This window comes from Zootoca vivipara, chromosome 14, assembly GCF_965207765.1.
Source record: "Zootoca vivipara chromosome 14, rZooViv2.hap1.1, whole genome shotgun sequence".
Lineage (NCBI taxonomy): Eukaryota > Metazoa > Chordata > Lepidosauria > Squamata > Lacertidae > Zootoca > Zootoca vivipara.
Window position 1 is genome coordinate 40498122 of NC_142597.1, and position 27443 is coordinate 40525564.

Below are 27443 nucleotides of genomic sequence, written 5' to 3' on the forward strand. Positions count from 1 at the left end.
ATTAAATTCGTATTTTTTTCCCTTTACAAGAAGTACAGATCCGAAACACAGTTTTCCCCTTTGTTTTTATTTTACAATTCACAGTTAAAGAACATACTGATAAGTTAGAGCGTTTCCTGCATCACTGTCAACACTCGAGGGATTTTTAAAACGCACAGAGAGGATTCTTCCTTTTATTCTTTATTTTTGCCATTGCAGTGCTAGAATCCCAGCTGCTACGTCCACCTGATTCCAAATGAGCCCACCCGAAGGGAGATTCGAACAAGCGGCAGAAATATAGCCAAGAGTCCGGCTTGGGAAAATACCTGTCCAGCAAATTTGCACCAAGGCAACTGGCAGTGTGAGGCAGCCCACCAAATAATAAAACCTAATAGAGTACCTCTGCAGAACACATTGGAGTGTTTTGGAGCAAGGGTGGGGTGAAGTGATACCAGTATTTGTGGTGACTTCTAACTCTACAGTTCTATAACTTCTAAATAAGGCTAGTAATTCAAGGGAGAGAAGTGGTTCTGTTAAATTAAACAAGTCAAACAGAATGTGGAGCCTTAACAGCGTTTTTACGCCAAAGGAAGTCCTATTGTGCTCAGCAGGGTTTACTCCCTATTGTGCGCCTTTGGGATTAAAGCCTCAGACAGAGGTGGACAAAATGTAAGAAGAATGCTGCTAAATCAGATCAAAACCCTGTCTTGCCCAACATCCTGTTTCCAACACTGCTCAGCCAGATACTCTTAAGCAGAGCCTGAAGGCAAAAATCCTTCTCCTGATGTTTGCCCCACAGCAACTGGCGTTAAGAGGTAGACTTCCTCTGCACCTGGAGGCTCCATGAGTGTGGGTTCATCCTCTGCAAATGTTGCCTAAGTCATCTAAGTTGATGGCCCCATGAGGCAGCTACCAGCTGGCCCATCTCCATCACTGTTCTTTGAGATTGGCTGAATCAGGCAACTGGAAGTCTCCTCTGTCTCGTTGTACACTATTCCTCTCCTGGAATGCACAACCAGGTAGGGTTGTTGTGTTTTAAAAAGGTGGGTAGTAGCAATGAGATGCCCTTGCCCCCTACACACAAACACACACACTTCTCTCTATTAAAAACGTGTTTGCTCCACACACACACACACACACACACACACACACCCCAACATTTTACATGAACCAAATATATCATTAACAAATTGTTGTATTACTTTGCAGTTCATAAAATGTGGTGCGGGCACCCATGATTGGCCAGAGAAGCCTTCACAAACTGGGTGCCTTTCCAGCTCCTTTGAACGACAGCTGGGGCTGATGGGAGTTGTAGTCCAACGCAGCTGAAGGGCACCAGGTTGGCAAAGGCTGGCCTTGAAGGAGGCATCCCCAAACTTCGGCCCTCCAGATGTTTTGGACTACAATTCCCATCATCCCTGACCACTGGTCCTGTTAGCTAGGGATCGTGGGAGCTGTAGGCCAAAACATCTGGAGGGCCGCAGTTTGGGGGTGCCTGGTTTAGCCTCACCACAAACAATTTGGTTTCATAGCCATCCCCCATCTTCCCTAGGAACCCTGGGAAGTATGGTTTTGCGATCGGGGAATCGTTAGAGGTCGCTAACAGCACCGTTACTCCCTTTCTCCAAACCACCTTTCCCGGGGTTCTGTTTTGGAAAGGAAGTCGCAACAGCTAAAATGGCGGTGGGAAACAGAGTCGTCCTGCGGCAGAAAATGGCGACTCATGGCTCAAGCATCTTTCTAGCCAAATGGATATTAAGGCGAATCCTCAGTTCCAAAGGGGGAATAATTGTTGCAGTGCTCATCACAGGTGAATTGGAGAGAGATGCAGAAACCGAGGCTTGTTTCGAGAGTTTGGGGCGGTAGCAAAGAGCAATGAGGAAAGAATGCTCCACGTGACGTTGGCGGAAATTCAGCAATGGAGGGGAGCTGGCAAGTCATTCATCAAACGCCAGCTAGGCCGTCTTGAACATCCTAAACTCCCACACCCCTGAAGTCAGTTGAGGTTGGATTCTGGGATCGGCTTCTCTGTTACTGAATTGGAGCACGGTGGAGAAGACTTCCGCAATCAACAGTCCCTTTCCGTTCTGAGTTTCCGCTCCGCTGACGTCGGCTCAAAATGGGAGAGTAATGGGGGGAGAAGGAGGATGGAGTCTTCCTATTGCAGCACTTAAAACGTCACAGAAGGAAAACCCTGAGCGGATCAATGGCGCTCCGCACCCCCTGCTGTGCCGCACCAGCAGCGAATCCTCTTCCGTTTGCTATGATACCTGCTCGGTAGGCCGCATCTGAATGTCGCCAATCTAGAAGAGACAACGGCACATGTCAGCCAAAGTGTTGTGGTACTGAAACAGAATGAATTTTAAGGAGGCTCTGAGTGTCCACTGGTACATCTATTGCATTGTCTCTGGACGCCTTCCAGAAATGGCACCACACCACCACGCTCTCTGTGAAGTGTCTCCACAGTCCCAGGAAAATGGATTATGCCAGAGGATGGGTGGAATTTCCCATGAACCCAAAAACAACCTCTTGCCGGACCATGAACCAGGCAAGAGGACTCTGAATACCACACCCCCTCTCTCTGCTATGCCGATATTTGAGGCTCGTTTGACAGGAACTCAAGAAAGGGCTTTCTCAAGGCCTGCTGCTACGTTCCGGAACCTTCTTTCGCTCCCTTTCCAATGGTCTTCTGTTGACCGACGAAAGACCTTTTTATTCAGATCAGGGGTCGGGAAGCTGCAGCCTTTCAAACATTTTCGTCTCCAATCTCCATCAGCTCCAGCTGATTTTTTAAATGTTGACATGAATTGGTAATTTCATGTTGGTATATTTCATGGGTGTTTTGTAAACCGCTTTGGGTGGCGTTTACAGTTAAGCGGCATACAATTTTTTTCACTCAATCAGTCTGGGTTCATGGGAACTGGAGCCCAGTAGCATCTAGAAAGTCACAAGGTTCCCTGGCTCTGACGCAAGAAGGAAATCTCGGTTGCCACAATCAGTGTGTGTGTGTGTGTGTGTGTGTGTGTGTGTGTGTGTTTTGACACAGTTTTGAGCACTGCCTACCCTTAGACCAGAAAGGGGGGGGGACCTTTGGCCCTCTGGAGGCGGCTGAACCACAGCTCCCTTGATCCCATTCCTGCTGTAGCTCAGCAACATGTGGAAGGCCAAAGTTTTCCTGCACTTGCCTGAGGCCCGCACACAGAATCCGCTGGCAAGCTGCGGGCAGGATCCCTGCATTGCAGGGGGCTGGACTAGATGACCCTCCCTTGCAACTCTACAATACTTTGGTTCTTCCCCATCCCCTGCACAAAGGAGACAAGGGCTGGTCGTCATGGAGCCAGCCACCAGCCTGAGGAGCGCATCGAGCTGAAGGGAAAGATAACCCCTGCATCTCTGTCCTTTCCAGCACAGCCAACAGATACACATAGCTGCCAAGTCTCCTGTATTCCCCGGGAAACCCCCGTTTTTCCAGCTGTCCCCAGCCGAAAAAACGGATTTTTTTTGTTTTCCCCCAGTTTATTCTGGCGCGGCGGCCATTTTGGAACTGGGCGGAGCATGCTCAGAAGCGACTTTTGATGCTGCTCTGCCCAGTTCCAAAATGGCTGCAGTGCGACTTCTGGTGTGGCGGCCATTTTGGAACTGGGCACAGCAGCATCAAAAGTCACTTCTGAGCATGCTCCGCCCAGTTCCAAAATGGCGGCAGCGCTACTTCCGGTATGCTACTTCCGGTCCGGTCCCTTATTTTTCAGAGAGGAACTTGGCAGGTATGCAGATGCAGAGGCCTAGCCAACGAGAAAAGAGCCTTCCTTTCTTCTTCTCCTTGAATTGAAGGGGTTGTGCTGGTTTTTCGACTGACCTGCACGTGAGGTGGAGCACTGAGCACATATATGACGGCGTTGGCCATATCTTCTGCTTTTAGACACTGGAAGGAGAGGGGGAAATGAAGAAACGAGAATGAGTTTGGTTGCAGCAGGCACCCTCAGAGTGTGTGCACCCTCCAAGACTTATTGCTAAGCTCATACACTTCACGGTTTGGGGCCCTCGCGTTTGAAAGACTGCTACCCCACAACATCTCCTGCTTCTTACAGGGTGGCCTGCTTGCTGGCATCATAAGTAGCCCCCGAGAGCCTTTCTCCTTCATGAATTTGTATATTTCATATTTAAATAGGCACAAATACAGGATGGGTGACACCTGGCTTGAGAGCAGTACATGCGAAAAGGATCTAGGAGTCTTGGTAGACCACACACTTGACATGAGTCAACAGTGTGATGCAGCAGCTAAAAAAGCCAATGCAATTCTGGGCTGCATCAATAGGAGTATAGCATCTAGATCTAGGGAAGTAATAGTACCACTGTATTCTGCTCTGGTCAGACCTCACCTGGAGTACTGTGTCCAGTTCTGGGCACTACAGTTCAAGAAGGATACTGACAAGCTGGAACGTGTCCAGAAGAGGGCAACCAAAATGGTCAAAGGCCTGGAAACAATGCCTTATGAGGAATAGCTTAGGGAGCTGGGTATGTTTAGCCTGGAGAAGAGAAGGTTAAGGGGTAATAATAATAATAATAATAATAATAATAATAATAATAATAATAATTTATTATTATTATACCCCGCCCATCTGGCCGGGTTTCCCCAGCCACTCTGGGCGGCTTCCAACAAAACATTAAAATACATGATAGCCATGTTCAAATATATAAAAGGATGTCATATAGAGGAGGGAGAAAGGTTGTTTTCTGCTGCTCCAAAGAAGATTCCACCTAAACATTAGGAAGAACTTCCTGACAGTAAGAGCTGTTCGACAGTGGAATTTGCTGCCAAGGAGTGTGGTGGAGTCTCCTTCTTTGGAGGTCTTTAAGCAGAGGCTTGACAGCCATCTGTCAGGAATGCTTTGATGGTGTTTCCTGCTTGGCAGGGGGTTGGACTGGATGGCCCTTGTGTTCTCTTCCAACTCTATGATTCTATGATTCTAAAGTCATGCAACAGGCTGTCACTTCACCTTGTGGTTGCGAAGGAACAAAATCATGGAGGAGGCGGCCATCCACAGCTACCAAGCCATGAGAGCGATGTTCTACCTCCTCTCTTGTAGGAGGCAGGAGGCTTCTGAATACCATTTGCCGGGAATTGCAGGTGGGGAAGAGTTGCTCTTGAACTCGGCTCCCCCTTGCAGGTTTCACTTTGGGGCATGTGCTTGGCCCCTGTGAAAGTTGCTGGTCCAGATGGGCTTTTGGGTCAACCCAGCAGCCAGGTTCTTTTATGTAACAACAACAGCAGATCATAGATTGAGCCAGTGTGGTGTGATGGTTAAGAGTCCTAGATTTGGACCTGGGAGACCAGGGTTCGAATCCCCTCTTGGCCATGATGCTTACTGGATGACCTTGGGCCAGTCACTGCCTCCCAGCCTAACCTACCTCACAGGGTTGTGGTGGGGATTAAATGAGGAAGGGAAGAACCATGTATGCCACCTTGAGCTCCTTGGAGAAAAAGTGAGATAAAAATGCAGTAAATAAAGAAGCAAGTAAATAGCTTGGCCGCTGTAAAAAAAAAAAAAAAACAGGACACTGGGCTAGAATCATAGAATCTTATAATTGTAGTGTCGGGAGGGACACCAAGGGTCATCTAGTCCAACCCCATGCAATGCTGGACTCAAGATGGGCCTTTGGCCTGATCCAGCAGACAGGTCCATTTTTTTGTAACAACAACAGATAAAGATTGAGGCAGTGTGGTGTAGTGGTTCGTGCGCCAGACTAGCTCTCACTGGGTGAACTTGGGCCAATCGCTCGCTCTCAGCCTAAACTACTTTGCAGGTAGGTAGCCGTGTTGGTCTGACGTAGTTGAGGGGGGATTCCTTCCAGTAGCACCTTAGAGACCAACTAAGTTTGTCATAGGTATGAGCTTTCGTGTGCATGCACACTTCTTCACTGAAACAGAAGTCACCAGACCCTTATGTATAGTCAGAGGGTGGGGAGGGGTATTACTCAGAAGGGTGGTGGGAATGGGTGATTGGCTGATAGGAGTGGTAAACCAGTTGATGACTGTTAGACTGTTAACTAGTGCAATTGGTCTTGCAGGAAAAAGCAAGGGGTGAGAAAGCTTTATCATGTATAATGAGATAAGAATCCGATGTCTTTATTCAGACCAGGTCTCTCCATGGGTTTAAGCTTGGTAATGAGTTGCAATTCAGCAACTTCTCTTTCCAGTCTGTTTCTGAAATTTTTCTGTAATAAGACAGCTACTTTGAGATCTTGTATAGAACGTCCTGGAAGATTGAAGTGTTCTCCTACTGGTTTCTCTGTCTTGTGATTCCTGATGTCAGATTTATGTCCATTTATCCTTTGGCGTAGGGTTTGGCCTGTTTGTCCAGTATAGAGAGCTGAAGGGCACTGTTGGCATTTGATGGCATACACAATGTTAGAAGATGAGCAATTAAATAGTCGTCAACAGGTTTACCACTCCTATCAGCCAATCACCCATTCCCACCAGCCTTCTGAGTAATACCCCTCCCCACCCTCTGACTATACATAAGGGTCTGGTGACTTCTGTTTCAGTGTATCTGAAGAAGTGTGCATGCACACAGAAGCTCATACTTTGCAGGGTTGTTGTGAGGAAATAAGGGGGAGGGGGAGAACTACCTTGCGCTCCGTGTAAGTAAATGAATAAACCGCTTTTCCCACCCCCGCCAGAAGTGCTATGGGGGCATCTCAGTGCACAGACAAGAGCAGGCTCTTCACATAGACCGAAATTATTCAAACGTGTGCAGTTCATCTGCTTCCCCTGCCTGTCGTATCCAAGCTCAGCCACCTACCCTAATGCTTTCGTACGTCGCTGCTGCTCTCTCTGGGTCATTATCGTGGAGTTTAAAAGCAAATCCAGTCTCTACCAGTCCCGGAGATATACACTAAAAGGGAAAAGGGAAAGGGAAGGAACAAACAAAGAAAAACACAGCAACCCTAACGGGATTTGCTAACTCCTCTTTTCAATACAGAGCAAAAGAGATTGGGGGGGGGGATGATTGGCCGGTTTTGTAGCAGTGTTTCCAGGAAAACAGCCCTTAATGATCACTCGAGGTCTAATGGGTAGAGCTCCCCCATACACAATCCAAAGGAACAGATCGGATGCACTGATGAGAAAAATAACTGCAGATTAGGTCTGGCTGCTGAACAGCAACGCGGCAGATGCTGAGGCTCCGTAATCTGCCGTAGGTCAAGGAGGAACGGCTCAGTGGTACAGCATCTGCTTTGCATGCAAAAGGTCCCAGGATCAGTCCCCAGCATCTGCAGGTAGGGCTGGGAGAGAAAGTGCCGATTTGAAGTCTTGCAGAGCCCCTGTCAGTCAGTGTAGGCAACACTGAGCTAGGTGGACTGATGTACAGGTGAAACTCGGAAAATTAGAATATCGTCGAAAAGTGCATTTATTTCAGTACTGCAACTTATTGTGTTTTTTTTCTTTTTCTTTTGGAAATTCCACAGCAATAAAACAAATCGTTACAATAATACGAAAATAAAAATAAACATCGCTGTTACATTTTATTAATTCCATTCCATTTCTAATTGGCCCGCCTAACGACAAATAATGACAATTGCAACAAATAAAGGCTTGACATATCTTGCTTTGCATGTCATGCATCTCTCTCATGAATCGGTTTCACCTTTTAAGTTGCACCTTAAAGACCAACTAAGTTTTTATTTTGGTATGAGCTTTCGTGTGCATGCACACTTCATCAGATACACAAGTGTGCATGCACACGAAAGCTCATACCAAAATAAAAACTTAGTTGGTCTTTAAGGTGCTACTAAAGGAATTTTTTAATTTTGTTTCGACTCAGACCAACACGGCTACCTACCTGTAAGTAGAACTTTTCAGTTGCATTACTGAAATAAATGCACTTTTCGGCGATCTTCTAATTTTCCGAGTTTCACCTGTAGAAGGCAGTTTCCTGGGATATTCTTTAAACAGGCCCTCGATTCAGAACCATGAGGACGGGAAACTTGCTCCATTTTTAGGGGAAGAGCTTGGGCACAGAGTGTGTGCTTCGCATGCAGAAGGTCTCAGGTTCTATGACAAGCACCTTCAGGTAGGGAATGTCCTCTGCCGGAAGTCCTGGAGAGCCGCTGCCAATTAGTGTAGGCAATACTGAGCAAGATGGACCAGCACCTTCCTGCTTTCCTGTTTAATTCAGCACTGGCATGAGGACTAGCATCTTTTATTTTTAGAGCTGAGTGGTAGAGGCCCCAGGTTCAATCCCCAGCATCTCCAGGCTGGACAAGGAGAGACCCGTCTGAAACCCTGGAGAGCCACAACCAGTCCCTGCAGTCCAGCCCTGGAGGTTGGATGGTGGCTAACAGATTGAGGTTGAATCCTGACAAGACAGAAGTACTGTTTGTGGGGGACAGGAGGCGGGCGGGTGGGGGGGACTCCCTGGTCCTGAATGGAGTTAACTGTGCCCCTGAAGGACCAGGTGCGCAGCCTGGGAGTCATTTTCGACTCACAGCTGTCCATGGAGGCGCAGGTCAATTCTGTGTCCAGGGCAGCTGTCTATCAGCTCCATCTGGTACGCAGGCTGAGACCCTACCTGCCTGCAGACTGTCTCGCCAGAGTGGTGCATGCTCTAGTTATCTCCCGCTTGGATTACTGCAATGCGCTCTACGTGGGGCTACCTTCGAAAGTGACCCGGAAACTACAACTAACCCAGAATGCGGCAGCTAGACTGGTGACTGGGAGCAGCCGCCGAGACCACATAACATCGGTCTTGAAAGACCTACATTGGCTCCCAGTACGTTTCTGAACACAATTCAAAGTGTTGGTGCTGACCTTTAAAGCCCTAAACGGCCTCGGTGCAGAATACCTGAAGGAGCGTCTCCACCTCCATCGCTCTGCCCGGACACTGAGGTCCAGTGCCGAGGGCCTTCTGGCAGTTCCCTTGCTGCGAGAAGCCAAGTTACAGGGAACCAGGCAGAGATGCCCTCCCATCAGATTTCAAAGAGATAAATAACTACCAGACTTTTAGAGGACATCTGAAGGCAGCCCTGTGTAGGGAGACTTTTAATGTTTAATATATTATTTTATTTTTCTGTTGGAAGCCGCCCAGAGTGGCTGGGGAAACCCAGCCAAATGGGCGGGGTATAAATAATAAATTATTATTATTATTATTATTGTCCAAGGATGGGGGACCTGTAGGCCTCTCTCCCATTAGCTGCAGCCAACATGGCCGCTGGTCAAGGATGATAGGAGTTGTAGTCCCAATAAGCTCCGAAGGGGCCAAAGGTTTCCCATCCACTGACATAGTCAATACTGAACTAGATGGACCAATGGTTGACTCGGTATAAAACATCTTTCTGCGTTCAGTCAGGAAATGTCCAGCAAGGATTCATCCTGATTTCGCTGAGCTCTGGTGTGACCATCTCCTCTCAAGTGACGTCACAGCAGAGAGATGGGGGGCCTGTGGCCTTCAGATGTAGGCCCATTCTCATCAGCCCCAGCCAGCATGGCCAATGGTCAGAGACCATTGTGGCCCTTCCCCTGCTCTTTCAGATGTGGCGGCCATTTTTATTGCACCCTCCAGCCCATCTGCCATTTTGTGCTATGTCAGCCATTTTGTCTCATGCTGTTTGCGCCACTGACGCCCAATGCACCGACTCTGATGCACCAAGTAAAGGTTGGCGAGCCCAGAGCGGGCATAAGCTAAACTCACCGTGGCTCGTATGTGTGTCTTCGCTTCCCTGAGCTCCTGTCTCAGCCCTTCGGTCAGCGCTGTGACGGCGTATTTTGTGGCGCTGTAAAAATGCACGACGGACTGAGGGACCACGCTGTGGCCATTCATGCTGGAAGGGAACCCAGAGAGGGGGAGAAAATAAAATTCCTCAACAGAGGAACTCCGCAGAGTTGAACTCCACAGAAAGTTATCTATATATATAAAAATGTAGGCATTGCGTGCACAGAGGTCACAGCCTTTCTCCGTAACCACTGAACTGTAATGTAACAAATTTGGCCACAACGTTCCATGCCCATCAGTGAGGGATCTGGCATAATTTTTTTTCCAAAAAAGCAAACCTTTCATACCTAAAATAATGATTAAACACAAAAAAGTGGCGCCCAAATTAGACGTCACCAGCAGAAGCTCCAGCAGCATCCAATAGAAAGGCAGATTGCCCACTGCTGCCTCGAAAGCCGCGCCACCAGATGACATCGCAAAATTCCACAGCAACCAACTGAAAACAGGCCTATTACAGCAACAAGGCCCAACCAACTGAAAACAGGCCTTTTGCAGCAACAAGGCCCAACATTGCCAAGTGGAGGTAGGGGCCTGCCTGGGGGGGGGGGCGAATAGGGGGCAGGGATAGGTAATGGGTCAGAACAGGGGAGGGGGAGACACAGGGATGAAACCTGCCCTCTCCACAGTATCTCGCCTCGGCTTTGCAGACTAGGCTGAGTGGATTTAGGGGCCTGCCTGGGGGGGGGGGTGGGGGGGCCGAATAGGCTGCAGCATAGAATCAACTGAATATGGGCCTTTTACAGGGCCGTGCCTTTGGGTAGAATACCGGTAAATGTTATTTCACATAACACACGTGGGTAGGGGAGTCAGGGTTGGGACAGGGCAAAATTTTACAGAATACGTGCATTGGGGGAATGATTGTGTGCAAAATGAACGGGTCACAGGGATAACCCGGGAGGGGGGTGGTTGAACAGAGGAGAGGAGGGAAATCACAGGGGTAAGTGGGGGGGTTAGGGGGAGGAGAGGGGGGGAAATCACAGGGATAAGCCAGGGTGGTGGGAAGAGGGGGCATAATAGGTCATGGATCAGGAGTTGGGGGATTCACAGGGATGAGGGAGGGGGATGAGGGGGGAATCATTGGGTTAAGCCGGGGTGTGTGAGGGGAGGAGTGGGGGAATCACAGGGGTACGTCATGGATCGGCACAGGGTAGGGGAAATCACACAAATAACCCACAGCAACGCGTGGCACGGCCAGCTAGTGACTTTATAAACTGGTGTGCAGAACCTCTGGCTCATTGGGCCTCCCTGTTTGGCAAACAAGCCCTGAACTTGACAGCATTTAGCTTAGCCACTGTTATTCACACATTTATTTATCTTCCCCCCCCCCCACAATTTATATACTGCCTTTCTCCGTAACCACTGAACTGTAATGTAACAAATTTGGCCACAACGTTCCATGCCCATCAGTGAGGGATCTGGCATAATTTTTTTTCCAAAAAAGCAAACCTTTCATACCTAAAATAATGATTAAACACAAAAAAGTGGCGCCCAAATTAGACGTCACCAGCAGAAGCTCCAGCAGCATCCAATAGAAAGGCAGATTGCCCACTGCTGCCTCGAAAGCCGCGCCACCAGATGACATCGCAAAATTCCACAGCAACCAACTGAAAACAGGCCTATTACAGCAACAAGGCCCAACCAACTGAAAACAGGCCTTTTGCAGCAACAAGGCCCAACATTGCCAAGTGGAGGTAGGGGCCTGCCTGGGGGGGGGGGCGAATAGGGGGCAGGGATAGGTAATGGGTCAGAACAGGGGAGGGGGAGACACAGGGATGAAACCTGCCCTCTCCACAGTATCTCGCCTCGGCTTTGCAGACTAGGCTGAGTGGATTTAGGGGCCTGCCTGGGGGGGGATGGGGGGGCCGAATAGGCTGCAGCATAGAATCAACTGAATATGGGCCTTTTACAGGGCCGTGCCTTTGGGTAGAATACCGGTAAATGTTATTTCACATAACACACGTGGGTAGGGGAGTCAGGGTTGGGACAGGGCAAAATTTTACAGAATACGTGCATTGGGGGAATGATTGTGTGCAAAATGAACGGGTCACAGGGATAACCCGGGAGGGGGGTGGTTGAACAGAGGAGAGGAGGGAAATCACAGGGGTAAGTGGCGGGGTTAGGGGGAGGAGAGGGGGGGAAATCACAGGGATAAGCCAGGGTGGTGGGAAGAGGGGGCATAATAGGTCATGGATCAGGAGTTGGGGGATTCACAGGGATGAGGGAGGGGGATGAGGGGGGAATCATTGGGTTAAGCCGGGGTGTGTGAGGGGAGGAGTGGGGGAATCACAGGGGTACGTCATGGATCGGCACAGGGTAGGGGAAATCACACAAATAACCCACAGCAACGCGTGGCACGGCCAGCTAGTGACTTTATAAACTGGTGTGCAGAACCTCTGGCTCATTGGGCCTCCCTGTTTGGCAAACAAGCCCTGAACTTGACAGCATTTAGCTTAGCCACTGTTATTCACACATTTATTTATCTTCCCCCCCCCCACAATTTATATACTGCTTAACTGTAAAAAGAAAAACCAAAAGAACCTCAAAGCAGTTGACGAAAAGAATAAAACAATAAAATAATTGGCGAAGCAGCTGAAACAACTATTTAAGACATTAAAAAATAAAGCGACCAAGAAACTACAAATAGTAGCATCTGGGTAAGCTAGTCTAAAGGTCTTCTGACGTCTTGCTTGAAAACTTAACTCAAGGGCATTGCTCTTGCGCCATCCCTCCACTTTGCTTTCGCCCACCTGTTAATGTTGATAATATGGCCGTCATCGATGCTTCGTTCCTTCATGGACTGGTAGGCTTCCCGGGTGCAGATGCTCACAGCCATCACGTTCACCTGAAAGGCAGGGGAAGCCCAACGCCGTCGAGAAATCAGTCGAGGCTTTTGCATTTTGGGAAGTGTTCTTGACGCTAGGGAAGCACTGTGCTATTATTTTTCCATTGCCAAGTTTCGTCATTTTAATACTGGGGTGGATGTTGTTGTTTTTTACATTTGCAAACCTAGGACCTGATCAGGTTTAGCTGTTTTGCTGGAATACCTTAGAGCCAAAACTAGATGTGCAAGTTAATTGAGGGTTTTAGTTCTGCGCCTAGGTGTTTTTCTTTTTCTTCTTTTAAATAATGGCTTGGGAGGTTGATAAAGATCAACACCGTGAGATCATAGCTGACAAGTCTCCCGTTTTCCCCGGGAAACCCCCGTTATTCTAGCTGTTCTCAGCTGAAAAAACGGATTTTTTTGTTTTTTTCCGGTTTATTCTGGCGCAGCGGCCATTTTGGAACTGGGCGGAGCATGCTCAGAAGCGACTTTTGATGCAGCTCTGCCCAGTTCCAAAATGGCTGCAGTGCGACTTCTGGCGCGATGGCCATTTTGGAACTGGGCAAAGCAGCATCAAAAGTCGCTTCTGAGCATGCTCCGCCCAGTTCCAAAATGGCGGCAGCACTACTTCCGGTCTTCTACTTCCGGTCTGGTCCCTTATTTCTCCCACAGAAACTTGGTAGGTATGCGTGAGATGCAGGCATGAAGGCTTTTTAACATTCCCTTGGCATATGCCTTGATCCTGATGGAAATTAACTCCCCAAACACGGTTGCCCAAAGGATCTTCTGGGCTTGGTACACCATATGTGGATTGGGGCCTCCAACCCCTCTCAAAAGATTTGCAGAACATTTTGTGGCGCTGTAAAAATGCACAATGGACTGAGGGACCACGCTGTGGCCATTCATGCTGGAAGGGAACCCAGAAAGGGGGAGAAAATAAAATTCCTCAATGCAGAACAACATATGAATGTGTGCCGTCTTTTGCAGGTGGAGTGAAGGGCCCCAAAATAAATCAGCGGTCACCCGCATAATAAAATATCAGACTGAATGTGAACAGGGAAAGTTTCCCCCACAATGGTATTTCCCTATTAGACAAGGCATTTCTAACCTGATGAATTTATGCCTGCCACTGAGCCGTTAAAGGCACAAGGATCCTGCTTTCTCCCAATGCCAAAGTCTAGGCTGCAATCCTGTATCCTAGAAGTAAGCTCCATTAAACATAAAGAGATTTTTCAGTAGACTTGTATCCCATTGTATTATTATTATTACTACTACTATTATTAATAATTATTATTATCCATTTATTATTTATTATCTGGCGATTCCCTCACTGCGAGAAGCAAAGCTACAGGGAACCAGGCAGAGGGCCTTCTCGGTAGTGGCACCCGCCCTGTGGAACGCCCTCCCATCCAAGGTCAGAGAGATAAACAACTACCTGACATTTAGAAAATACCTAAAGGCAGCTCTGTTTAGGGAAGTTTTTAGTCTGTGATTTTAATGGATTTTGATGTATGTTGGAAGCCGCCCAGAGTGGCGGGGGAGACCCGGCCAGATGGGCGGGGTATAAATAATAAATTATTATTATTATTATTATTATTATTATTATTATTATTATTATTATTATTCCCCACCATTTTCCTGGATGGGACTCAAGGCAGGTTACGTATTGTACTGTATGTTAACTGCACAGTGATTCCTGAACGAGTGCTTGGTCTTTAGCTCCCGCATAGCAAGAGATAACACCTCAGCATCTTTGCAAAGTTTTCACCACCATGATCACACCCTGCTCCCTTGTGCAGGTGGCTACCCTTCTCTCCCTTGAAAAGCACATAGAGCTGATGGAGGAAGTTGGAAGAATGGCCTCTTTCCCCACTTCCTCTTTCAACTCTATGGGCTCTGGAAGGCTCGGATGAGTTCCATTGGGGTTGACATTCACACAGGTGCCTTGGAAAAGCAATGGGCTTACACTCTCTATATTTCTGCCTCTCAAGGAGCAGGGCTGTGGGTGCTGATCCGAGCCAGGGAGAGAAAAGTGGCAACAAGCGTTCACACCCAACAAACCCACTTAAAAAAAACCACACCAACCCACAGATTGAATTGGTCTCTACTCACGTCAATCATCGTCCTCCAACCCTCGGTCTTGCCAGAGAGCAAGGGCTCTGGCCGGGCCAAGCCAGCGTTGTTGATACAGACATCAACTCCCTGGTGAAGGGTCTTGATGGCAGAGAACATGGAGAGAATCTCTTCTTCAACGGAGAGGTCGCACTTGTATGGGATGAGGGTGCCCGGGTAGCCGGCACTCTGACACTCAGCTGCCAATTTCTAGAAGAGACATAGGTGAAGGCATCAGAATGGAATTGGTAAAGGCAGGGGTAGAAGATCAAGGGCCCTCCCTCCAGATGTTGGTGGGCCATGCAAGGTTTCCCAAATTTGGGTCTCCAGCTGTTTTTGGAAACCCTGGACCACAGGTACATCATGGCTGACCACTGCCCTTGTTTGCTGCAAGGTCTGATGGGAGTCTAAGATGGGAGTCTAAGAACATCCAGCCACAGGTTGACTAAGGTCATGGCAGCAAGGCAAGCGGAGGCAAGAAAAGGGATGAAAACAACATATGAAGAAGAGAAGGGGAATCAGCTGGCCTTTCCCTCCTCTCTCTCTCCCTCTCTCTCTCTCTCTCTCTCTCTCTCTCTCTCTGCTTAATCACAAGCCAGGCAGCCATCACTGCCTCAGGTGACAAATCAGAAGACATCAAAGTTTCTCCCAGACAGGCTGCCTTTGACCTTGACTCTCCTCAGTTCCAGCCTGGAGGAGCTGACACGGGGAAGGGAGGAAGTGCCTCATGGATGCCACATGAAAGCTTCCTCTGGGTTAGCGCACCATCTTGGAACACACCCCTGAGCACTAGCTATAGGAAGGCTTCGTAACTTAGAATTACAGAAATAAGCTGGCGTCCTAAAAATATGAACCTCAAGTGCCACTGTTATAAAGAGGGGCGTCACCGGAAGCTGTGCAATGAAGATGCACCTCTGTGAGGAAGGAGTTCTGCAATTTAGGGGCTGCCACAGAGAAGACCCTAGAATCGTAGAATCATAGAGTTGGAAGAGACCACAAGGGCCATCCAGTCCAACCCCCTGCCAAGCAGGAAACACCATCAAAGCATTCCTGACAGATGGCTGTCAAGCCTCCGCTTGAAACCTCCAAAGAAGGAGGCTCCACCACACTCCTTGGCAGCAAATTCCACTGTCAAACAGCTCTTACTCCACCTAATGTTTAGGTGGAATCTTCTTTCTTGTAATTTGAATCCATTACCCCGTGTCCGTGTCTGGAGCAGCAGAAAACAACCTTTCTCCCTCCTCCATATGGCATCCTCTAATATATTTGAACATGGCTATCATATCACCTTTTAACCTTCTCTTCTCCAAGCTAAACATGCCCAGCTCCCTGAGCCGTTCCTCTTCCTGGGTCACCACCCTCTGAGCTAGTGAGGGTGGTTGAACAACAAAGAGGGCACCCCCTGCCATTCTTAGCTCCCAGGAAGGTCTGTAGGGAAGGAGGCAGTCTTTCAGGTATTTAGGGCTTGAAACACTGTGAGCGCTTTGAGTCAGCCCCAGAAGCAAACTGGCTTCAAACAGGGCTTCTATGAGATCTGAAGGCAGCAATCTGGCCGCTGCGTTTTGAACCAACTGAAGTTTACCAAGTCGCCTTCAAGGGCAGCCCCACATGGATCACACTGCAGTAGTCCAATCTGGAAGTTACCAGAGCATGGAGTGCAGGTGATGGTGATGTCGACGACAAAACGGACGTCTTTTTTTCGTCCCTCTCTCATCGCAATAAAAAGAGTTCAAGGTCATTCAGTGAAACCAGCAGGCAAGAGTTTCAGGGCATTATTGCACAGATCCTTCCCGCATTTTAAAGAAGCCCTTGACCCCAGTTAACAGCAAAACAACCACTGGGTTATTTTTGTTGTTTCGTCAGTAAAGGGAAGGGGATCAGCCCTGAGGTTGACCGGATTCTGCACCTCCGCTGGAGGCTATGGAATCCAGACATCACATGATGTTTCCTCGCTCTCCTGAAGCTTGTCGCCATCTCCCGGACTGACAGGTCAGAGACAGTGTGTCCCTTCCGGTGAGCATCAAAGCTCTTCAGAAGAAGGGGGGAGCGCAATCCTCGGGCGAGGTAAGGCAAAGGTTTGAGCTCTAACTGACAGAGCCTTTCCTCTATCTTTTTTTCTGAGCATCATTTGAATAAGGAAGATGGATGTCAAAGGGTAGCGATCAAATTACATTTAAGGAAGGGGGGAATTAAAAATTATTCACACGGTGGTTATACCTTGCACTAGGGAGAGAGACAGAAAGAGAGAACCCCTCATCAAGTGAGAAACTGCTATGAATGGAAAATGGGCTCTGTTTTAAAAAAATAAATTTAATTTTGATGTATGTAGTCTTGTTGTTGAGTTTTATTTTAATCAGTTGTTTTATATTTGGTGTTAGCCACTCTGAGCCCGGCTTCGGCTGGGGAGGGCGGGGTATAAATAAAAAATTATTATTATTATTATTATTATAGAAGCAGATCTAAGCAATTTGTTGTTTTCACTCTGCCACTTTGACGGTCAGGAATCGATGGCACAAAGCAATGTCGGTAGCGGCATTTCAGTGGCATGGAAACTTAGTGGTGGGTCAAAAGAGCAAAAGGGCTGTGGCTCTAAAGGTAAGGCTGAGATCCTGCGTACCTTCCTGCAGACTGTCTCGCCGGAGTGGTACCTGCTCTGCTTATCTCTTGCTTGGACTACTGCAATGAGCTCTACATGGGGCTACTTTTGAAGGTGACTCGGAAATTACAACGCATCCAGAACGCGGCTGCCAGACTGGTAACGGGGAGCAGCCACTGGGACCATATAGCACCGGTCCTAAAGGATCTACATTGGCTCCTAGTATGTTTCCGAGCACAATTCAAAGTGTTGGTGCTGACCTTTAAAACCCTAAACTGCCTTGACCCTGTCTACCTGAAGGAGCATCTCCACCCCAGCCTGTCAGCCCAGACACTGAGGTCCAGCTCCGAGGGCCTTCTGGCGGTTCCTTTACTGCGAGAATTAAATTTACAGGGAACCAGGCAGAGGGCCTTCTTGGTAGTGGCACCCGCCCTGTGGAATGCCCTCCCAGCAGATGTCAAAGAGTTAAACAACTATATAACTTTTCATAGACATATAAAGGCAGCCCTGTTTCAGGAAGCCTTTAACGTTTGATTCCCCGCCCCCTTTCCCTCTGTATTTTGTTGGAAGCTGCCCAGAGTGGCTGGGGCAACCCAGTCTGATGGGCGGAGTATAAAAAAATATATATTATTCTTATTATCAGTGGGTAGGCCATCTGCCTTGCATGCAAAAGGTTCCGGGTTCAATCCCAACCATCTCCAAGTAAACCATGAAGAGCTGCTGCAGGTCTGTGTAAACAATAGGGAGCTTAAATGGGCTAAGGGGCCAACTAAGGGGGTGGCCCCCTACTTTCCTATGAGGACTAGAATCTTAACTTATTTAAGTTCAATGGCGGGGCATCTGCTTTGCATGCAGGAGGTTCAATCCACAGCATCTCCAGGCAGGGCTAGGAGAGACCCCTTGCTGAAACCCTGGAAAGCTACTGCCAACCAGTGTAGACAATATATGGAGCTAGATGGGCCAGTGGTTTCATTTTCTACCCAGAATGGTTAAGCCAGGCACCCCCAAACTGCGGCCCTCCAGATGTTTTGGCCTACAACTCCCATGATCCCTAGCTAACAGGACCAGTGGTCGGGGAAGATGGGAATTGTAGTCCAAAACATCTGGAGGGCCAAAGTTTGGGAGTGCCTGGGTTAAGCACAGGCAAGCCTATCTGGAACACAAGGTTCCCAACGCCCAGGAGCTGGAAGTTCATCTGAACAGCGACAAAAGAAGATGGACAAGCATGCTCAGCCTTACGGATGATGCATTTCCTTGACATCGAAAATGTAATTCCTGAAGGGGGCATTGAAAACCATTATTAATCCGATTTAATCTTATTGAAGGCGAGATTCCGAACAGCTGCAGATTATTAAATGAGTTTGCTAATCTCTGCACAGACTGCCTTGGCCAGGTTCTCCGAGGACCGGAAGAAAAAAAGAGAAAGGAAAACATAATCTCAAATTTTAAAAGAGAGCGGTTCCTAGAACTCATTAAGTTAGCCAAGATGGGATAAGCTCACCAATGCAATGCAGACAGAGTAACCCATTCATAACCAATATCGCTGTGAAACGATCAGAGACGGGGAACTTTTTCAGACTGAGGGCCGCATTCCTTCGAGGCAACTTTCCAGGGGCCGCATGCTGGGGTGGGCGGGGCCAGCCGCAAAAGTGGGTGGGGAGAGGAATGCAAATGTCATCTTTGCAAAGCAAAGCAGGCTAGTTTCTACACACACACACCCTCTCCATCTTCCATCCAGGAAGAAAGAGGCACAATTCTGAGACACAATTCCAAGGACTTTTCCAGCCACACACTTATGGCCAGTGAGGGGCGTGGCCTGGGGACTGGGGGGGTGTCTACCAGACCAGTTGCTGAGGATTGCAAGTGGGGAGAAGCTGCTCTCGTTTTCCCTCCAGGGCATCCGCTTGGCCACAGTGAGAACAGGATGCTGGGCTATGGGGGCTCTGCTTTGGCTTGACCCAGATGCACGACTCTTCCGAGGTTCTTGTGCTTTTTCTCCAGAGGTCAGGTGGCACTCCAACCCTCCCCTCCACACTGGTAATTTTGGTTGCTTTTTTATGCACCTTTTCCAGCACTGTATCATCCTTTTTGAAGATTTTTCTTCAAGGGGTGTGTGTGTGTGGACAGAGCCGTATACAACATTCCAATTGCAAAACAGTTTTCCAGAGAGAAGCGAACACCGCTTTTGAATTTAAAAAAAGGAAAAGTACACAAACGGGTGACACCCACAGGTAGGTTGATTTACGAGGCTTCCGGCAGAGAAGCGAGGCTTCCTCGCCGCCAGCTATTCCTCACAGAAACCAGATTTGGAAGAAGATGCTGAGGTCAATTATACATTCGGTCTATGCCCAGATCTCTCTGTCATGTAGAGAGAGGGCTTGGTTTCACTGCAATTCTACAAGGGACAAAACCAGCAGAACATAAGAACATCCCCATTGAACAACAAATAGACACACAGAAGTGTAGCGTTGGAAATGACCTCAAGGGTCATCTAGTCCAACCCAAATATGCAGCTGCCCCATACGGGGATCGAACCTGCAACCTTGGCATTCTCAGCCCCGTGCTCTAACCATTTGAGATATCCAGGCTGAGATTCGATCAACGGTGTCTCCGAAAAATTTTACACATCACCTGGGAAGACAGGTGAACTAATACCAGTGTACTGGAAGAAGCAAAGATCACCAGTGTTGAAGCAATGATTCTTCAACATCAGCTTTGTTGGACTGGTCATGTTGTGCGGATGCCTGATGATCGTCTTCCAAAGCAACTACTCTATTCCGAACTTAAAAATGGAAAGCGTAATGCTGGTGGTCAAAATAAGAGATTTAAAGACTCTCTCAAGGCAAATCTATATAAAAAAATGTAGTATAAACACCAACAACTGGGAAACAGTGGCCTGTAAGCGCTCCAGTTGGAGAACAGCCTTTACCAAAGGTGTCATGGGCTTTGAGGATGCTTGAACTAAAGGACGAAAGGGAGAAACATGCTAAGAGGAAGGCACGCTTGGCAAACCCGCACAGTGATCAACTCCCGCCTGGAAACCAATGTCCCCACTGTGGAAGGACGTGTGGATCCAGAATTGGCCTCCACAGTCACTTACGGACTCATTGTTAAAACCGTGTTTATGGAAGACAATCTTACTCGGCTACGAGTGATCGCCAAAGAGGAAGAAAGAAGAAGGAGCACATGCTTTTCTGATGGTCCTGAACCTTCCAACCTTCAAGCCCTGGGTGACACACCAGGGCCACGTAGAGACAATGGCTGATAAGCATCGCTGTCTTTGGTGCCTGGCTTTGCAAGATACCTTATCCCCCAAAGCCTGGCCCAGCCCAGGGTTGATTACCTTGCAAGACAGGATTACAGCACCGGCTGATAACGCCCACGCCTACTTGGGCGTGCACTTCGAGAGCTAAATATACACTGGATGCTGACCTCTGAGACGGGAGTGCCCAACGCCACGTGAAAGATATAGCATTCCTCTGCAATAACATATCTACAAAAGAATATTATCTGCAAAAGGGAGCCCGTTGCCACACCACGGCTCATAGTTTGGATGCAGCCTGGAGGGACAAAGCCAGGAATCGCAGTCAAAGGGACACAATATATTAGGAATGTTGTCAGGGACCAGGCCAAATCTCAGCTCAAACAGGAAGCCCTTGCTGTCCATGAAGACCCAGGGCGGGTGAAGTTGATATTTTGCCATTCCTACCCTAGAAAACACTTTCAAACACTGATTGGGTATCTGAGGCCTGAGGGCCAAATGCCTTTCTGTCTGCCCCTTGGGACTCTTACTAAGCCAAACCCCCTCTCGGGCCAAACCTCCTCGCCAGAACCCACTTTTTGTGTTTTTGCCTTCCTGCAGGGTTTTGCCCCTGAGGCAAACCACAAAACAGCGAAAACCAACCGTCACTTAAGAGTAGGATTTGAAATGTTTTCCTCGAAGCTTAACTTTGTTTTATCCTGGATTGCTTTCTTTGATATTGAATGTGCTGTAAACCGCTTTGAGGTTTTTTCTTTAAAATGTATATGAAATGGATACTAGCAGCAGCAACCAATTTTGCTGCAAAAAAAAATATGTGGTGCCTAGACATTGTGTCGTGGTGACCATAACCTAGTTTTAAGGTGTCGTTTGGCGATTCACTTATATATCTGAGTTTCTAACGCTGTTCTGATCATGCTCAGTCGGTAGAGAGTGAGACTTAATCTCAGGGTCGTGAGTTCGAGCCCCGCGTTAGGCATGAGAGGGTTGGACTAGATGATCCTCGTCGTCCTTTCCACCTCGACAATTCCATGATTCAATCATTCTATGCCCTTTACTCGTCCAGATGGAGAATGCAGAAAGGTAGCAGGTTGTACAAGCTAGAAGGGGGAATTTGCCTTGGAGGGGTTGTCCAGAATGAAATGCAGCCCTTAGGATGACAGAGGATCGCCATCTCTTCCCAAAAGCCAAGCCAACTGCATGCAGAAACACTTGCCATCTCCTGGGTGGTTGTTGTTGTTGTCCATTGCCCATCTAATGACAAGGATTGGGGGGGTGGAGGTGGGGAGTGGATAGCCCAGAGGCACAGTACTGTTTCCACTCTGCCTCCCTGCAAGGTAAAGGGACCCCTGACCATTAGGTCCAGTCGTGACTGACTCTGGGGTTGCGGCGCTCATCTCGCGTTATTGGCCGGGGGAGCTGGCGTACAGCTTCCAGATCATGTGGCCAGCATGACAAACCCGCTTCTGGCGAACCAGAGCAGCACACGGAAACACCGTTTACCTTCCCGCTTGGAGCGGTAACTATTTATCTACTTGCACTTTGACGTGCTTTCGAACTGCTAGGTTGGCAGGAGCTGGGACCGAGCAACGGGAGCTCACCCCGTCGCGGGGATTCGAACTGCCAACCTTCTGATCGGCAAGCCCTAGGCTCTGTGGTTTAACCCACAGCACCACCCAAGTCCCCGCAAGGTAGGTTCAGCTGAAAGACAGTGAATAGGACACCCACTGACTTTTTGCAGTGTTATCAGGATTCAGTTTCAAGTCTTCCCCTCCCACCCCGCCAAGCCTCACGACTGCCGCTCTAACCACTATGCCACGCTGCTGCAAGCAGAACACTGGGCTGGGGGAATGAAAGGGCCAGTGGGATGTAAGCGGACAGGGAGCAATGGATTCATACTTCAAGAAAGAAGATTCCACCTAAACATTAGGAAGAACTTCCTGACAGTAAGAGCTGTTCGGCAGTGGAATTTGCTACCAAGGAGTGTGGTGGAGTCTCCTTCTATGGAGGTCTTTAAGCATAGGCTTGACAGGCATATGTCAAGAATGCTTTGATGGTGTTTCCTGCTTGGCAGGGGGTTGGACTGGATGGCCCTTGTGGTCTCTTCCAACTCTATGATTCTATGATAATGGTTCGGGGCTTTCGACCTGCTCTACCCCCCACAGGGTTGTTGTGAGGATGAAAGGGGGAGGGGGAGAACCACTTTGAGCTCCCTACAGGAAATGTGGGATATAAGCATACAGAATAATTTAAAAAATAGACCCATGAGAATGTCGAACACCAGGAAAAGAGGAACTGCATATTGGAAATTATTTTGGACACGCGTTGTTGGCGGCAGGCAACCCATTCACCCACCTGGGTTGTGTTATTAATAAACGACTTTTAAACTGTTGACAATTTATTGGGAATATCGGCCTGGTTACATTGACATGGATACTGGCGCTTAAGGAGCTTGCCACAACCACCTGATAACAGAGCACCAGATTTATTTCCATATTTCCAAGGGGGCTCCTGCACATCTTGTATAGAAGGTAGAAATATATGCATGAATATTTATCCTGCATTCTCATCGCACGCAGGCATCTCTGAGCCACGCGCAGCAAAAGGATGTGCCATTAACTTTACACCAACGAGGATCTGGCATTTTAACCGGCTTCTACATTCACTCCATTTGAGAGGCGTTGAAGTTATTGTGATTTTGATTTTATTTATTTTTTATCCTTTAAGCCTACAATGGATGTACAGTCTTGTTATTCTAAGCAGGTAAGGTGAGACACATTTAGTGAGACATCAGTTTTGTACCAAAACCCTATTTGGAGGGTTTATATTAACATATGTTTAACTTAAGATGCGTGGACTGGTGAATCCTTTATCTGTAGTGTGAAATTATCATCCTTATTATTATTACTGAATCATAGAACTGTGGATTTGGAAGGAACCCCCAGGGGTCATCTAGTCCAACCCCGTGCAATGCAGGAATCCCAGCTGAAGAATCCCTGACAGGTGGCCATCCAACCTCTACTTAAAAATTTCCAATGAATCAGGGCAGGTGACAACAGTAAAGCAGCCTAAAAACAACTTAAAGGTAAAGGTAAAGGGACCCCTGACTATTAGGTCCAGTCGTGACCGACTCTGGGGTTGCGCGCTCATCTCGCATTATTGGCCGAGGGAGCCAGCGTATAGCTTCCAGGTCATGTGGCCAGCATGACAAAGCCGCTTCTGGCAAACCAGAGCAGCACACGGAAACGCCGTTTACCTTCCCGCTATAGCGGTTCCTATTTATCTACTTGCATTTTGATGTGCTTTCGAACTGCTAGGTTGGCAGGAGCTGGGACCAAGCAACGGGAGCTCAGCCCGTCACAGGGATTCGAACCGCTGACCTTCTGATCAGCAAGCCCTAGGCTCAGTGGTTTAGCCCACAGCGCCACCTGGGTCCCTGGTACAACTTACAGCAACAAAAACAAGGTGGGTCCTTAAAATATACACCTCAAGTGTCAAAAGCTGGAAGCTGTATAATGAAGGTGTCAGTCAACACCTCCTGCAGGTAAGGAGACCCACAATTTCAGGGAGTCCAGCAGGATCAGACCGCCACTGGGGCAAACTGAGTGGGGTGGCATGGCTAAGCAAACTTTTTGAGCAGGGGGCCGGTCCACTGTTCATCAGACCTTGTGGGGGGCCGGACTATATTTTGGAAAAAAAATATGAACGAATTCCTATGCCCCACAAATAACCCAGAGATGCATTTTAAATGAAAAGGACACATTCTACTCATGTAAAAACATGCTGATTACCGGACCGTCTGCGGGCCGGATTTAGAAGGCGATTGGGCCGCATCCTGCCCCCAGGCCTTAGTTTGGGGACCCCTGCTACAGAGGCTCAGACAGAGAAACCAGTAACCTAGTTCAGAAGCAATCTAGACATCAGCCTTCCCCAACCCGGTGCCTTCCAGGTGTTGTCAGACTACAGCCCCCATCAGCCCCAGCCAATCTGCACAACGATCAGGGAAGGTGGGAGTTGTAGTCCATAAACATCTGGAGGGCTGGGAGTCCCCCATCCCTGGTTTCAAAAGTAAACACCTGTGAACAGACCTTATTTTGGGGACCATCACCACACTTTGTGGCATTGAGTTCCCCAATTTAACTTTTTAGAGCCTCCGTCCCAAAGTATTACACACACACACACACACACACACACACACACACACACACACACACAGAGAGAGAGAGAGAGAGAGAGAGAGAGAGAGAGAGAGAGTGTACTGTGGAAAAAATGCCAGTATTTACTCCCTCCTTCCAAACGCAAATAAACCGTGCAATTGCTTGAAACCTGCAACCTTTGACTCCTTTGCACACTTTGCCCTCAGAGATTCTATCTGATTTTTCCAAGAGATTGCAGAACCGCCAGCTAAACAGGGACTCCTCCAGCCTTTTCAAGACACTCTGGGTCTGCCCCACTGAGGATGGGGGGCTGGGAGTCGATCAGGCACACTTTCCACTTTGAGCTGGCTCAAAATAAGTCCTTCTGCCTCCGCATAATCTAGGCTAGTCGGGAGCCCCAGGTTGCTGGACTACAACTCCCATTGTCCACAGTCAGCCAACAGCCCAGAAGGAAGGGAGTTGCAGTCCAACAAAGTCTGGGGAAATGTGAAGAATGCTGGGACAGGGGTGGGGAACCTGTAGCCCTCTGGAAGATGCTCCTAGACTACAATTTAACCATGCCACCTAGGACAGGTGGGAGTTCCCCATCTCTCACTTACACTGGCTGGTAGCTCTAGGGCTTCAGCCAAGGGTCTTTCCCATTTGATATACGGCAGGAATTGAACCTGCCACCTTCTGCGTGCAAAGCAGATTCTCTGCCATGGACTCAACGCCCTTAACAAACTACTGTACAGCGTCCAGGATTCTTTGAGTGGAAGCCATGACTGCTTAAAAGTGAGATAACGCTGTTTTAAATGTAAAGTGCTGATGGGGCCTGAAATAAATTCAAAAGCTTGCCATCTATCTATCTGGACAGGCAGGCAGGCAGATTGATAAGATAGATTTAAGGAAACGGCACTGCCTATAAGCTTTCTGCGAAAAGTAAATGCCGTCATTCAACCGAAACTAATTCTTCCAATGTCGAGATGATCTTTGGGAAAAGTGAAACGGGACTTTATATAGCCCGGCAATATAAAAAGGTGTCTTCATCTTAGAAACCAGGAAAAAAAAGGTGCGACTCGTACGACACAATACCGTATGTACAATCCTTTTGATGAGAAACTCTTCTAACACTGGGAGATAGAATTTTCAGTTTAAAGAAAACCACACACGGAGAACACCTTCTTCTGTAAAAGGCTAAAAGTAGAGGGGGGGAGTTGTTTTTGGACTTTCTAACCCACTCACCTCCCCCAACAAAGGAGAATGGAGAAGGGCCGCTTTGGAGGCACCCTTTGCAAGCAGAGACGCCTCTGCCTTCCATTCTGCCCCATCTGCTCAGTTAATGGAAAATACGCGCCCCGATCCCACCCCTTTCTGCTTTTTGCACCCAACGGCGCGTGCTTGCCTTGCCCCCCTCCCTTGCTACACCGCACGCAGCTCCCCCTCACCCGCCAATTCAATACACGCACCCCCCGTCCCCGCTGAGTAAACAGATCCAAGCAAGGGAGAAGGTCGCCCGCCCTCCACGCCATGTGTTCTGAGCATTGTCTGCGGAATGAATGAATGAATGAATGCGGGAGCAGCGAAGAGAAAGAGGGCGATGGAGAGGAAGGGGGGCGGGGAGAGGTCACAGAGGTTTCCCCTACATACTTTAGAGTCTTCTTCCCCTTCTGAGAGAGCCAATAAGGAAGATTCCCCCCACCCCCCAAAAAATCCCAACCACCCTGGTTAAAATACCTTCCCTTCGCGATAACTGCACCAATTTCTCCTTCCCCTCTTTCCTTATCTCCGATTCTCTTTCTTCTTTCCTCCTTTTCCAAAAGTGTCCTTATCCCTTCTTTTCCCCCTCCACTTCCATTTCTCCCTCCCCAAGCCCCTCCTCCTATCCCTATTTTTCCCCTTCCCGTTTCCTTCCTCCTTTCATCTATTCCCCTTCTTGCGCCTCCTCCCTCCCTCCTTTTCCTTTCCTCCCCAGTTTTCCTTCCCTTTCTCCCTTTATCTCTCTTTTCTTCCTCTTTCTCCCCGTCCCTTTCTCGACCTCTTTTCCTTCCTTTTCTTCCTCTCCTACTTCCCATTCCTTCTACCCCCATTTATTTGCTCTCTTTCCTTCTCTCATTTCCCCTTCCTCTTTCTTCCTCCCTTCTTCCTTTCATCCTTGATTTATTTTTCTCTCCCCTCCCATTTCTCTTTCCTTTTTTTCTTCCTTCTTTTTCTCTCCTTCCTTTTCCGTCCTTCGTTCTTTCTCTCTTTTCTGGTTCTTCTCTCTCTCTCTCTCTCTCTCTCTCCTCTTCCCTTTCCCCTTCCTTTCCCCCTTTTCCCATTCCCCCTTCCTTTTCCCCTCTCCATCCCCCTTCCTTCCTTCCTTCTCCTCTTCCCCTTCCTCTCTCCCTTCCTTTCTCCTCTCCTCTCCTTTCTCTCTCTATCTCCCTTTCCTTCCTCCTTTCCTGTCTTCCCCACTCCTCCTCTTGCTCTCTACCCCTTTCCTCCTCTCCTCCCTTCCCGGGCTACCTCGATCTTGTCCACGCTCCGAGCACAGCCCACCGCCGTCATGCCGTGCTGCACCAGCGCCCGCGCCACCGCCGCGCCGATGCCCACCGAGGCGCCCGTCACCAGCGCCACGCGGCCCTTCCAGCGCTCCATGGCCCGCGCGCCCGCCTGCTGCCCCGGCTGCCCGTCCGCCGGGGCTCCCCGGCCAGCCTCCGCCTCCTCCTCGGCAGCCGCCTCCTCCTCCCTCTCCGCCAGCCCAGGCGCAAGACCCCAGCGACGATCC

At 48.6% G+C, this 27443-nt stretch overlaps 1 protein-coding gene across 2 annotated transcripts; it reads right to left on the reverse strand.

Annotated features, from left to right (window-relative positions):
• Positions 1-48: 48 nt before the first annotated feature.
• Positions 49-27425, reverse strand: DHRS11 (dehydrogenase/reductase 11). Of its 2 annotated transcripts, XM_060268504.2 has the most exons (7): positions 27182-27419; positions 14683-14892; positions 12497-12591; positions 9669-9798; positions 6783-6875; positions 3836-3901; positions 49-2282 (listed from the first exon to the last, which is right to left on the reverse strand). In XM_060268504.2, the coding sequence occupies exons 1-7, from the start codon at positions 27311-27313 to the stop codon at positions 2241-2243; spliced, it is 768 nt and encodes a 255-aa protein (XP_060124487.1). In that variant the 5' UTR covers positions 27314-27419; the 3' UTR covers positions 49-2240. The 2 variants fall into 2 exon arrangements, with proteins under 2 accessions (XP_060124487.1, XP_060124486.1); XM_060268503.2 differs by lacking the exons at positions 49-2282; positions 3836-3901; positions 6783-6875 and adding an exon at positions 6910-7263 and having other exon boundaries at positions 27182-27425.
• Positions 27426-27443: the final 18 nt, after the last annotated feature.